The 14,386-nt window shown below is 41.7% G+C and overlaps 1 protein-coding gene across 1 annotated transcript; it reads right to left on the reverse strand.

Annotated features, from left to right (window-relative positions):
* Nucleotides 1-812: 812 nt before the first annotated feature.
* On the reverse strand, nt 813-13,195 carry LOC128970516 (cytochrome P450 2J6-like). Its single transcript, XM_054385746.1, has 9 exons — nt 13,025-13,195; nt 11,340-11,502; nt 10,247-10,396; nt 8,991-9,151; nt 6,903-7,079; nt 5,323-5,464; nt 3,466-3,653; nt 2,152-2,293; nt 813-991 (listed from the first exon to the last, which is right to left on the reverse strand). Exons 1-9 carry the CDS (start codon nt 13,193-13,195, stop codon nt 813-815), a joined length of 1,473 nt encoding a protein of 490 aa, XP_054241721.1.
* Between the last annotated feature and the right edge of the window lie 1,191 nt (nt 13,196-14,386).

The following is a 14,386-nucleotide window of genomic DNA, read 5'->3' on the forward strand; positions in this document are numbered from 1 at the left end:
AGCAGGATTGATAATGGGTGTGATTCTGCATCATAGAAACTTCATTTAAAAAACCTCACAAAACTCAATGGACAAACAAAGCACTTGGCAATACCTTATCACAATGATCAGGCTGCCAAGTCACACTTTCACATTGCTAGCAAACACCCATTTTCAGTTTCTTGCTTCAACTTCAGATTGACTCTATCTTCCACATCAAATTCAGACTTTAATGCATTCATGTTCTGATGTGTTTCCTGGGTTTCTGGTCTTGGGTGGTTTTGTTTTGTTGGGTTTTTTTGGTTGGTTGGTTTTGTTTTCTTTGTTTGGTTTTTAATTTGCAACCTATCAACAAATTAAAGTCTGTAAGTTGAGGACAGTAAAACCAAAATAGAACTTTAAAAGTGTGTTGTCCTGAGTCAGATTACTTGAGGTTATCAAACCACTCACAGAAATTACACCTATTCAGCTCTTGCTGAGATCCTCTGTTGAATTTTACTGGGGTTTACTCAAGAGTGAGTATCATGATGATTCTCCTTGCCTAGGACAAGGAGATGCAGCATGTTGGCTTGAGCTGGGATCCATAGCATCTTGCTTCAGGTGCTCTCAAAGAGGAGAAAATAGTTAAGATCCTTGTAAGAATATCTGAGACCTTCACAAGGACCAGACCAAAAATACTAGTAGTCTGGATCTTGACTTTCATCTGCTTTCTGAATGTCCCTGGGATAGACTAATATCAATATCCTGGCTAGCAGAAAGTAGTTTGTACACTTGAGAGGAAATTCACAGACATAAATGTGGCAGTCTCCTGCCACTCTGTGACGTGCTGCAGCCTAGTGTGGCATGGCACAAATCCTGTAGGGATGGGGCTGCAGTGTACCCCCAAAAATAGGCTCTGTGTTGATCCTTGTCACCCCCTCAGGGAGCTGGAAGGTGAAAGCTCGCAGCAGGTTGGCAAAGAAAATGAAGAGCTCGGTCCTCGCGAGATGTTCCCCCAAACACACACGGTGCCCTGCAGGAGGAAGAGTGGGGAAGGACAGTGAGTACCAGGAATTTTTCAGTTTCATAATAACTTTGTTCATTCTCATTATAAGCAGAGGGTTTGTTGGGTTTTTCTGGTTTGGTTTGTTGTTTTGGTTTAGGGTGGGGTTTTTTGGTTTGTTTGTTTTTTTGGTGTGGTTTTTTGTTTGGTTTTTTTTTTTTTTTTGTTCAAGGCCTGAATCTTGAAAGTCACAGAAGTAAAACTTTCTGAATTCCTTCTCAGAGTGATCCCATCCAATCTCCTAGGTTAGGAAACAGCAAATGAAAATCACAGTGAAAATCCCTGAGGTACCACCAGCATTTATCTCCTGACCTGGTGGAAAATGATTTTGCTTTTAGAGGAGATGTTGAGCTTCAGGGCCATACACAAAGAATCTGCCAGCTGTTTGCACATTCCTTCTTAGTGAGTCCAAGTCAGTGGAGAAAAATTACTTAGCAATGACCTTTGCAATTGAACAAAGGCTTGGTCACTTTAGAGGCAAAGCAGGAGGCCTACTGTTAATTTCCAAGGGTTCCACAGTGGAACCAATGGCATCTGCAGAAGAGGTGAATAATGCAGTCACATTTCTGGATTAGCAGACAAATAAAACAAAAGGTCATTTACATTAAGAAACCACTCTTGGATAGACATCCAAGTGACTAGTCTGCTACATCAACAGAGAAACTGAACCAAAACCAACAGAGTAGGAACTTTACTGCAAAGTGTGATCTTTGTGCATTGTTATATTATATCCTTCTTTTGCAACTGGATTTTGAGTTCTACAAGCAAGAACTTAATCCTTTGTATACCAGGATGCATTCAGCTTTTCTGTCAGTTTGTTGCTTTAAAAGGGCTTGTATGTAACTCCACTACACACTAGGCACATTTCTTCTCAGTAAAAATGAAGTACAGGTAAAGAATACTACAGGCACTACCTATGATTAACTGCAGTATGCAACAAGCTTAGGAGTTTGAGTAGGATTCCCACTAGAGTGTCCTAAGAACAGTTTGGGGTCTGACAGCATGGAAGAACCTCCCTTGGCAGAAACAAGCCAGTACTGTCCTTTAAAAGCAGCAGAGAGAGATGTTTCTGTACAAACACCATAGTCTCACACTTCTGTTGGGTTGGTTCAAACTGTCAGTGCATTTACCTGCTGAGAATGGTAAGAAGGCCTCTCGAGGTATAAAGTTTCCTTCTTTATCCAGGAAATGGCCAGGGTTGAACTGCCGAGGTGTTTCCCATTGCCCAGGATCATACAGGACAGATGCTATGTTTGGCATAATGATGGTACCCTGCAAGGGGAGAGCTTGATTCAGTTGCAGGTACTATCCTGTCATCCATCAGTGTCTGCCTGGGGGATAAAACTGGCTGCTTGTTGCCATTTCTTTGTGGTGAGCAGATATGATGTGGCTAGAAGACCATTTGTCTGGAAAACTGGAGTAGGTGATCAATTTCTGTGTTGGAAATTATCTGTGCTCAGCCCCACAGCTATGTCAGTGCCTGTTAACAGCATTAATGATGTTGTACAGCTGCACTGTGACCACTTTTACTACTAATCTTAGTAACACCTCTAGTAGGATTCTTTTGTTGGTATTCAGGTACCAGCTTTGGAAAAATTCCTTTTGGGCTTAGGAGAGAGAAATGAAGTCAGAAATAACTGCAGTACCTCACTGACAACCTCTGAGCCCTTTTAGCAGTAGTACTTCAGTCTTTTTCTTTACTGGTTGGTCCCAGCAGACCAGTTCGTGTGCCCTAGCTACCTGGCTGTCAGAAGCAGACAAAACAGAGCGAAACCTTCACCACAAAATGAGTTAGGTAGGGCCAGTCCCAGATGCCAGTAATACTACTGGCCTCTCCCATCTCTTGCAATGAAAGCAACCAATTCCTGTTTCTTGTTAGTATTTTGCAGTGAGAACTGGCACCCAGCATAGCTTATGTCACTCCAGGAAGGGCCTTACTGGCTGTGGACTTGTGTCTTTGGCAGTATTTGGGAGCAACAGCCTTTCAGGTATTACAGAATGAGGCAGGTCCTTTAGCTCATGCAGTCAGTGGGAGCTAGCTATGAGCCATCCTCTCCTAAGTCTTCCTCCATCCCAAGAGCGCTGGCAGTGCCAAATTGGGCAAGAATAGACAATCCTGCTTTGGCAAACCAGTTTCTCATCTCAGTCCATCTGCAGCCAAACCGGGCTGGTCTCTGCAGTTGTGCTGTGGATGAGCAAGGCAGGAGCTCAAGACTTCTGTGGCAGAAGCAGGGGTTTCATCAGCTGCAGCTGTTGGAGCACCAACACACTGAGTGAGAGAATTAGGTCATTCCTGGAGCCACAGGTGGTAACCCTTCCCCAGGCACTGTGTTCCTGGATTGTATGGAGAATATTTGATAGATGGAAAGCAAGTAACAAAACTGGAATAAAAACTAAACGTCTCTCTGCTGAAGAAAGAACAGAGGCTGGAAACATGTCTGTACCTTTTTGACAGGGAATCCTAGCAACGTTGTGTCCCTGACACACACTCTGGGCATGCCAACAAAAACAATGTTGCTGAAGCGTTGGATCTCATGAACCACAGCGTTTGTGTAGGGCAGTTTCTTCCGATCCTCATAGAAAATTAACTGGGAAGGACCCAAAACAGCATCCAGCTCCTTCTGCACTTTCTCTGTGGAGAAGTATTCACCAGGCAGATGGGGAAAATGCATAAAACATTTTAACAGGTCCCTTTTCTTAGAGAAATAGGAAAAGTTATTATTCCAACATAGTACATTGTCTATAACCTATGATTTCCTATGATTAAATGCCTGAGTTTAGTAAATGAAAAATAACAGGAGAATAACCTAAGAGTGCAGTCCAGAATCATAAACAAGGACTTTAATGTACTTAGCTGCAGCTCTGACAATCATCTTACAGAATCTACACCTCTGACAATCATCTCACAGAATCTACACCCATTTTAGTGGGTGGAGGGCAGGTCACTCAGCTCCAGCTTTTGAAGGTATTTAGGGATTGCTTAGTTTACCTTATCTCAAAATCTAAATCTCCTGTACAAAATTCATATAAATGCCTCAGGTATTAACTCCCAGTACAAGGGATAAGTTGAACAGAGTTGGTCCAAGTATGGCAACATGCTGTGTGAACAAACATCTGAATCAGCCTACAACCTTGGATGCATTTAGGTACTCAATGACAAAGCGTTTTCAGCCTCCTTCTGAGGAGTCTCCCTTGATTTCAGTGCTCAAGCACAGCAAATGGAAAAGCCACCAGCCCCAGGAGTACCCAAAACCTCCTTAAACCCTGGCCATAGCTTTTTTTCTCCTGACATAGATGTGGATGAAGAAACTCAGCCTGCGTTTACAGACACATACATGGAATTGATGTCAATTAGATAAGCAACCTCTTTTACAATATTAACTCAGACAGGAACACAGCCTTTGTGTGTTGCCAGCAGTTCTTGCCTGAAAACATCACCTCTACACATCAGGCAGCCAGAATCCTCCCCTCAAGCTTCTTTTTTCTATTTCTACATTTTCCCATCCCTTGAAGATGTTTCACATTCATGTTTTGATTGGTTGATTTTCTCCTAAGCTTTGTGTGCTGCTTTGTGAACAAACTACAAAAAATATTAGTGGCTATATTCAGAGACTAGATGCTAATACCATCAGCTGGTTACACACAGAATATGGTCTGCTGAAAACATAAGGTCACCCCTGAGCAAACCCTGTTCCATGGATGCCCACTGCCTAGCCTGGTGAATGAAGTACTCAGCAAAGACAGAAAGGAGTCAATGCTTTATTTCAGGGAACTATATGGATTTTCAAATTGTCTTGCATCTCTGTTTCATGAGAAGAAATATAGAGGAAGAGGCAGCTTTCTCTGCCAGGACCATGGACCTTCCTTAGGGCAACCTGCCAAGATCTGTGCAGGTGGTTTGTCCAGTAAAGGATCCAATGGATTGTTAGGAGTATTGCAAAGAGTGTTGTGCCAGGAGGGGAAGTGAGAGGAGGCTGATTGTGGGGCTCATACCTGAACAATGCCTGGTGCAGACAGGACTCATGTTCAAGCCCTGATTCTGGCTGCCATCAGCCTGAAAACTCCTCACATATAGTGCCTCATTGGCTTGACACTGCAAAGAACTAACTTCTGTCTCACTGCAAGTGCCTTCAGCCACCTGGTTTGGTCAGGTCAAAGAATGGGCCTTTGATTTTTCCCTCTGCTGCCTCCGTTTTCAGAGACAGCTTCACCAAGTGGCTGTTCTGCCTGCAGCTCATTATATTCAGCCACCATTAACACTTGTAGTACCCACAGCATTTCACAGCAAGAATCCCTCTCACCTTGGATGTCTGGATTCACGACCATATAGAGCAGTCCCCAGTACAATGTTGTGCTTGACGTCTCTGATCCACCAAGGAAAAGATCATTTATAACATATACCAAATTGTCTTCATCATACTTGGGCTTGGCCCCATCTTTAGGCTGTAGATGATGATTTTAAAAAATGAAGTTAAAGCATAAAAGTTAGGTCTTCCTACATGCCTCCTGTGTGAGAATCCTTATTTCCACAGCTGGCATGTGCACAAAGAACATTCACAATGACAGTTTTTGGTAAGTACTAAGAGGTTCATATTTTCCCAAACAGACATGATAAATCTGCATTGTTCTTTTTCATGAAGTAGAATATTCCTTTGTTAAAAAACGGGCAATTTTATGCCTGTTGACTTAGTCATGATGACTTTAAAGCACTGTATGCAGCTAGCCTAGGAGTGTACTTCTAAACAAGTGCCCCACAGTGTGGTCTTACTCTCTCCAGTATGCTGCCAAATACCAAAGTAAAACCTATCTAAAAGGATCTCAAGAGAATGCCTTGAGAGTAATTTCTTCTCTCAGTTCAGCATAGCTGTGAACTGATGGGAGAGATATACCCAAATATTTTCTTCTTATATTTAGGGAGTAATAAACATAAAAAAATCAGAGAAAACACATTAGGGAGAGACATTTTCAAATAAACAAATTGCAATAACTTGCACCCCTGACACCTGAGGAAGCTGCATCTTTGCCTCTAAAATGCTTATTTTAGTAAAACTTTTCACATTCATTCAGATATAACCTACAAGAGAACGTATCAGCTCCTTCCAGAGCCCACGAGCCAACACTGTCAGAACACAGCAGCCAGACTAGCTGAAAGCTTGTGGCCAGAGGGAGAATCTACATAAACTTCATCTATCCTAGGAAAAAGGTATTTCTTTTAGTTTTAGTAAGCTGGGACTGATGAGGTGCAATTGCTGAAAGGGACTGAGCTAGAGGTGGAAGGACCGCCCTCCTTTTGATGCTGCAGGAATGATACCAAGTAATTTCAGGACAGCCTGGGAATTCTTTAAAGAGCAGAGAATCTCATCAGACTTTCCAATAAACAGAAGGTCCTCCATGACGTTCCCTCCCAGGGGAGGAACAACACAACTGTGTGGCACAAGCCAGTCTCAGCACACGCACTGAACCCAAAGCAGCACGTCAGCTACTTCAGGCTAATGGTCTATGTGTGTGTGCTTAATCCCACTGCAAACACGAGGTACCCTCCTGTAGAAGATGAGGTGGCCTACCAAAATTATGTAACCTACAGGCATAAACTGCCTCATGTTTGCTACAAGACTGAATATTTATGGATATTTATGGAGAGCAGATGATGGCTCCTGAGTTCACACCCAAACGTACTTTGTGGTACTTTGTTCACGTAACCAAACCACAACTCTGGGTGTCTTTCTGGGACACATGAGTTAGTACGTCCCAAGCCGCTGTGTTCACATTAAAGAATCTATGAAATATAAGAAACTAAGACAGAAGGGGCAGAGTGGATGATGTAATGGTCTGTTTAGCCTTGTACTCCATAAATGTGTCATCAGGCAGAATGAACACTTACTTTTTCCATCTCAGCCAGGTAAAAGTCAATGAAATCCTGTGGTTCATCTGACATCCCTCTCTCCACGTGCCTTCTGACCTCCTTCCTTGCAAAGTTGCTGAGGACATGGTAGGAAGACAGAGCTTTCTTATGAGGGCCGGGGAGACGGCTCATCAGCCAGGGCAAGAGATCATACAGCTGTGGGAGTGACACGTGAGGCAGTGTGAATTACTCACCAGTGACACAGATGTTTTTAGAAGCACCAAAGGCTGAATTGTCCTGTCTGGGAATGCTGGTGGTGGAATAAACAGATTAGCACTGCTTTGAGTAGATCTTTGCCATCAAGTGCAAAAACTTTCCTAGTAATTTGGACACACTTCTGGGGGTCAAGGCAGTACTGACAACACTCTGCTCGTACCAGTAAGTCTACTTGGCTACTTCTATTACTAGAGGACCTTACTCCTGCACAGTTGGAGACCCTAGCTTTCACACACTCAACATGCAAGGACGTCTTTTCTGGATATTGAGTGGCTAGTAAGATTAATAAGTCTGAAGCCTCAGGTAATTGTTCAAATTCGTGGAGGTCACAGAAGCAAAGTGTAAACCAGGTACCATTCTAAGAGATAATTCAATTTTCCCCATCAGAATTTTCCCTTGTGACTGCTATAGAGCCAATAATTGTTTTGATGGTTAGGAATATTACACCTTCAGTCTTCATGAGTGTATTTATTCACACATTTGTAGGCTCAAAGTATTGTCCTCTAGCTTGTTCTCTGTTCCACCCTGCCAAGCAATCCCCTCGCTTTGTTCTTTCAGATCTAACAAGTGAAGTCCCTCTAAATTCAAGTAATAGTTCACAGGTCATCCCCTTAACACTTCTCTACATTCAGTTCCCTTCATACTCACAATATAAGGTGTCCAAGACTTTAGAATAAGTCTGATAGATTGCCACGGAGTCCCCCCACCAGAACCTACTTTAACACTTCTCCAGATCTAAAGGGAAAATAATGCTGGAAACTATTCTGTTTGCCTTTCTCTTCCTGTTATCTGCTAGCTTACACCATTCCCTTTCCTCTTAACTTTTGCACTGAAATGTTCTAAGCTCATAACAGATATCACCCTGATTAATTCCTAAGATGGCTCATAATTTAATTTTGTACTCGTATAATTTGTTTCATTCTTATAACTCCGAATTCACAATGCTTATGAGCTCTTGAAGCAGTATATTCTGAGCCTCCTCTGTATTGTGAAAGTTTTCTGGCTTTGATCATCCACCAATTTCCTCTATTTTTCTCTTTTTCACTGTTGGAAAGTGGCACAGTGCTACCCTCATGTGATAGATTTGTTAGGTTTACTACCACATCAGCATTTTAGTTTATCTTTTCCAATTAAATTAAATGTCCAATGGAATTTGCTATGACACCCACAGTCCCCATCACACACTGCTTGTCCCTCTTTAAGGGTCTAAACAACAAAATCTCATTTCTGGGGAAAACTTCAAATGCACTTCAAGACACTTAGAGTGCAAAGTTGCCCTTTAAGGGATGTTGTGGGAGGTAGCTACCAAAAAAATCTCTGACAGAACTTGAATTGCAATACTGTCAGAGAACATATGTCTTGGTTTTGCAATGTGTGAATTGCAAGCCATCATGAACTAATGGAAAGGTTCCTAAAGAATATTTTATTATTTGTGAGGGAAGAAAAAGACCAAAATTGTTAGCATACTGTTTGCAGAGCAGTGAAAAGCAGAAAATTAAATTCAATAATACCTGTTTTTGAAGAAGTAAATAAAGGTGGGAGAAGCAGCACTGCAGAGGTGAAATTTAGTGCAAACTCCAGTCTCAAGTTTAAAGGTTTCTGTTAAAAGTCTCAGAAATGCTGAAAGTCTCAAAGGCAGGAGTCAGAGAGAGATCTCCTACACTTGCCAAGAAAAAGATTCCTTAAAAAGGGCCTCAGAACCAGGCAGTCAGTAATAAGGTCCCCAAGGATATCTCTGAGCTCCAACTTTGCATTTGCCAGTTGCTCTGTAATTAGTGCAGACCCATTTTTGTACCCACAGTTCCATTTTCTACTTATTTCAGAATAGAAAACAGCACATTATTGACTCACCTGATGAACAAAGCTGCCTGCAAACCTGAATAAATTCTCCGTGGCACTGATCAGTTCCTGGAAGGTTTTGTCCTCATCAGAGAAATGATATCCAAAAACCAGAGCACAAATTACATTTGAAATGGAATGGAAAAGAGGGAAAGAAGGATCCACAGGTCTTCCTGCAAACACAGTAACTGGTATTCACTCTCAATGTTTTTTTCAGGTATTCCTTACACAGATAGGAGAAGATATTATTACATCAAATGTCCTCTTCATCCAGACAGGGCATGAATGGGTGTAGAGATGTGGCGTTAACTAATGAAAATAAACATACTCTTAAAGCAAAGGACACTGTTAAACTGTTTGCTCTAAAGCAATGGCATAGCCCTTCCTGTGAAATAACATAACAAACAACAACAACATACAACTATGGTCTGCTAGAGGATATGATATCAAATCTGCTGTCCTCAGCTGTGTGGAAGGAGACAACGCAGAACGTGAGAACGAAGAAATGTCACTGGAGGTGAACTAAGAGGAGACACTGACACATATTCAAAAATGTATAAAAAATACTGAAGAGGAAAGGCTGAAGGACTGTGGGAATATTCAAGAAACAGAAGAGATGGATAGGAACTGCAAAGTATACAGGATAAAATTATTGCAGTCTCAGCTGTGAGCAGCAGATCATTATATCTATGTCTGATGATTTATTTAAAGATATGAGACATCCATAAAAAGAAAAAAACTGTTTGGATAGAAATCCATCAAAAATTCTTGGGATAGAAATGGTCCTGGCTTGGACTCTAGGATGGACTTGATAATCCACTGAAGTTCTCTCCCTAATCCTACTTTCTTGATTCTCTTGCCAGTGGTTATTTAGCCAGACAGACACTAAAATATCCAACTTACCTCATGGCACCCAATGCTGTTGAAACGTAGAGAAATGACTCAGCTTTACAGTACTCTTTAGTTACCTGCTGTAGGCAGTCTGAGAATGGCCTGGCTGTGCAGTCCAGTGATATCTTATCATTGTACAATCATATCATAGAGAAGTGCAAGCACATGGAGGCAGAATATCAAGAGGTTCCCAACTCCATTAGCTTTATGAACAGCTTCCCGTTTATGATACTACACTCTTTTTGCTCTTTGGGCTTTGGTAAGCTTGGATACACCACTCTAGACCTACCCTGGCACCAAAAAAGGGTAGGTAAGTTTTCATACTGAAGCTAAGGATCCAGGACTGAAAGGTCTGTGATTTCTTAGCAGATAGATACCTTTTAGGTTCATAAAGAACTCCACCAGGTGAGAGGCCTCCTCTTGCACTCGATGCTCCAGGCATTTTTTCCCCATTCCCATTCTGCGTAGAGTCATTATACCAAAGCGTCTCTGCTGCTTCCAGGAGCGACCACTTGCCAGCATAATACCTGAAGGCATTCCCTGACATATTAATATTTGCCACAGATACATATGGTTCATTTAGAAATGTATTATAAACTACACAGAGTAAAACAGAGAATACACTGTGATACCTTCTCTGGAGACTTTCAAAACCCACCTGGATGTGTTCCTGTGTGGCCTGCCCTAGGTGACCCTGCTTTGGCAGAAGAGTTGGACTCCATGATCTTTGGAGGTCCCTTCCAACCCCTAATATTCTGTGATTCTCCTTTGGAAGGGAGATTATTAAGTTGCAGTAGTGGTTGCCTGAAGAGCCATGAACTGTCGCTGTGATGGTGATTCTTTACCTATCCTTAAACAGTCTTTGTTCGATTTGGTGTAACAAATACAGAAGAGAAAAAAACCAAAATACTTCAGACTGCTGAAATACACTAAGGAGAAGAGAGGTGGGTTTTCATGTGTCAGAGGCACTCTCACGAGGGGTATTCACCAAATGTTTAAGAGTGGCTGCAAATACAGCAATGAGACTTCTGAAGGATGGTGTGATAGGTCTCTTTCTTGTGAAGGAAAGTGTTTGGCAGGCATAACATACACTGTTACCAAACATATAAACAAGCTTTGCCTTCATGCAACAGTTACCAAACATATAAACGGGCTTTGCCTTCAGCAAAATCATGTGCAGCAAATTGGATTATCCTGTCAAGAGGGTGAGGCTGCTGAATTCTGAGCTGGGACCACATATGTTTTGAACACAGTAAAAAGGTCACCTAGAAACAGTCTGATTTGAGTGTTTCCCAGGCTCAGTACAGAGGGCATGATGACAAGAGGTAAGTTATTCTCAAGAGCTAATGGTGGACTTGGACAATATCAGATGGAAGAACATTCAGAGTGGGAGAGTAGAGTGTCTAACAGGGCAGAGCAGCTGGCAAAGTTAACAATCCTGTGCACTATTTATGACGGGAAAAATCTCACCTTTTCCTTTGGCCAGTGCTCTGAAGAAAGGAGCCAACATCCGCCCAGAAACATCTTCAGGGTGTGTAGTCATGCCATCCTTAACTGCTTGATAGCCATTCAGTATGATCACTGGTGTCCACCCAAACCACAAAGTATATATGTTGCCATGAGTTTTTGCCAGCTGTGTGAAAGGTGCCAGAAAAGAATGAAATGATTAAACTCTAACGTCTCAAACAGACATTGCACCAGCTTGTCACCAGCCCAGTCACCAGTTTGTGCTGAAGCCATCTTCTCCATGAATATACACAGCATATATATATATATGTATATATATATGTATGCATAGCATATATTCTAGCTGTATTATGAATAGATATATATTATGAATATATACTGTGCATATATATCATATATATACCTAAATTATGAATATATATAGTGTATATATGTATATAGGTAGCATATATTCTAGCTATGTTACAGCTAGAAGCAGAAATTTTGGCTTTCTGAGAACAAGGCTTTCAGCAGCCAATTTTATTTACCAGATGGAAGTGATTTTTTTTTTTAAGAACAAGCTGCAGTGAGACTGCAGCCAAAGAAAGAAAACTTTGTGTTTTATATTGCATCACATCCAACCTCAATATTTGTACCTCATTAACTGAGCAGCCACAATCTGCACCTCTCTGGGGCTCTATGCCTCCAGAGAGCCCTTCCTTTGCTAGAGGAAACCACAGATTAATCCTGCTCCATCTGTGTGCTGTGTGTGGAGGAAAAGGGGAGCCAGAAACTAGTCAATAGCCGTGAGGTGCTAGAGGGCTGCAGCTGAATCCACAGTACTGAGGAGAGCTCTGATCACTGGAGGTGTCCATGCAGAGCCAAGTGTGTGACAGATGAAGTTCAATCACTTCTGGAAAAAGCTTTGTCCAAGAATGGGACTCTGCTCCACTACACCCATGATGATACAAAGGAAGTTCTAGGCAGTGTCTAATGTGCTGCCAGAATTACATCCAACTGCTCACATTGGTCACTCACTTCTCCTTATAATTCTTTCAGTGCTGGCTTTCCACTCCCTCTGCAGCATCTCTGCCTGTCTGATTCAATGATCTGTGTGTAGTGCCTCAAGCACAGAGGTCATCTGCAAACCATTGGAAAAAGGACTGCCAGAGTACAGAGGGAGGAGCAGCTGTCTCTAAACACAAGTGGCAAACAAGCAGTTTCAAGGAGGTGTTGGAAGTTGGGGAGTATATGCCCTTTCTGCATTACAAATATCCATCAACGTGGTTTAGTGGCCATGATGGTGTTAGCTCAACAGTTGGACTCAATGGTCTTAGAGGTCTTTTCCAACCAAACCAATTCTATATGTATGCACCATATGATCAGATAAGACAATATCAGAATTTTGGAAAGTAACATATAAGGAGTTACTAGCAATGGAGAAGCATCTTTTCAATTATTGGTATTCTCTGACTTTAATAGCAAGTCAGAAACCCTCTCCCCAAGTCTATTTGATTCTGTAAGGACATGAAATTCCTTCTAAAGATGACACACTTACATAAGAAGGTGACTTGGATTTAGAAACTGGGCTGATCTTTTTGTCTCCATACCTTGTCTGTAACTTTCTAACTTCACTTTGCTATTAACATATGAATTTTGTTCGAGCTATGACTAAAATTAACCAACAGAGAGCACCTTAAAAGAAATACCTCCATCAGAAGATCCCGGTGAAACTGGAAGTTCAGGTGCACCATGTTTCCAAGCAATGGGAGAGGAGCTGGTCCAGGAGGGAATTGCTTGCATGCCTTTTGCAGTTTGAAAAAGTTAACAATTAGCAGGAAAATGATCAAGACTACAAAAGCTTGACTTATTGTCAGCATTTGAAAGGTGATTTGTCAGCTTGTCTCTATCAAAAAGAGGGTACTGGAGCTTGGCAAAGGTGCTCTTCCTTCTTGTTCCACCAGTTCTCTCTGCAGGTTGAGTTCTGTAAAGTCTCGGTCTCTTTACCTCCCTCTGTCCCTCCCTCTTCATCACTGCCTGCCCTTTTCCTGAACCACTTATGTTTACAGACATATACAGAGACAGATCTCTGCCTTGGGACCTTTAAAAACATAATAGCTGTTCATCTCAGAATCCCTGAATTCAGGTGATGAGTGTCACATGCCTTTTACATTAGGTTAGGTTTTCCAGGTGATTTACTCCCTAACATTGTTTAATTTATGTTTAAACGTGATTGTAAATTCCAATTTGCCTGTCAGTACACACAGTTCACACAGGCAACATTTCCCAACAGCCCATTTCCCCCCCCCCACCCCAGCAAATGGAAAAAACAAACAAATAAATCAGAGTTTCATCAGGTGAGGATTTATTTTATGGAGGTAATGCGTAAATACTCACATTATACTTAAATAGCAACAATAACAATAATATTAAATTTGTTCATTTTTTTAGAATGTAATAAATAGAAGAACTACAATTAGAATTTTACATCTTTTTTTTAGTATGTAACCTAGTTGAAGCCTTCATTTGCCTTGGTTTATTTTCTGTATTTTTAAAATCAGTCTCAGAATCCTGGCTGTTACCAGTTATCAGTAAGTTACCACATTGAAAATCTCTCCTCTGGCCATGAAGGGCTTCACACCTAGTTTGAAACACAGACAGGGGAAAGCAGTGCCCATCATTTACCAGAGGAATCTATCTTGCATTGCAAGGAGAAATTGTCTTCACTAAAAATGAAGTCCAAGTCTGAACAAGAAATCACCCTGCCCTCCAACACATAGCTAAAGACATTATTTTGCAAATCTGGCAACATTAAGAAGGTGACTCAGTGATATTAATCCACCTCCTTTTGTTTGACCAACCTTTGCAGTTGTTGTAGGCACCTATCTGCTGCACTGTACTGTGAAGGCAGCACGGAAAAGTTGGTTTTACGACCTTGTCTGCACAAAATGAACAAGGCATTAATGGGCAGCTTGTGTGGGAAGTGGGCTGAGGCCAGCTCCATGGCTTTGCTAAAACCAGTGTAAGTCAGGTTCAGCTGCACGCTATGAGGCTGAAATCAGCAAAATATA

This window comes from Indicator indicator, chromosome 13 (assembly GCF_027791375.1).
Source record: "Indicator indicator isolate 239-I01 chromosome 13, UM_Iind_1.1, whole genome shotgun sequence".
NCBI lineage: Eukaryota > Metazoa > Chordata > Aves > Piciformes > Indicatoridae > Indicator > Indicator indicator.

Coding starts and splice junctions, on each gene's coding strand:
- LOC128970516 (XM_054385746.1), bottom strand. CDS start 13,195: ATGCTGACAATAAGTCAAGCTTTTGTAGTCTTGATCATTTTCCTGCTA. Junction 9,152..10,246: donor GTTCTTTATGAACCTAAAAG/GTATCTATCTGC, acceptor CTGTGTTTGCAG/GAAGACCTGTGGATCCTTCT. Junction 3,654..5,322: donor CGTGAATCCAGACATCCAAG/GTGAGAGGGATT, acceptor ACTTCTCCACAG/AGAAAGTGCAGAAGGAGCTG.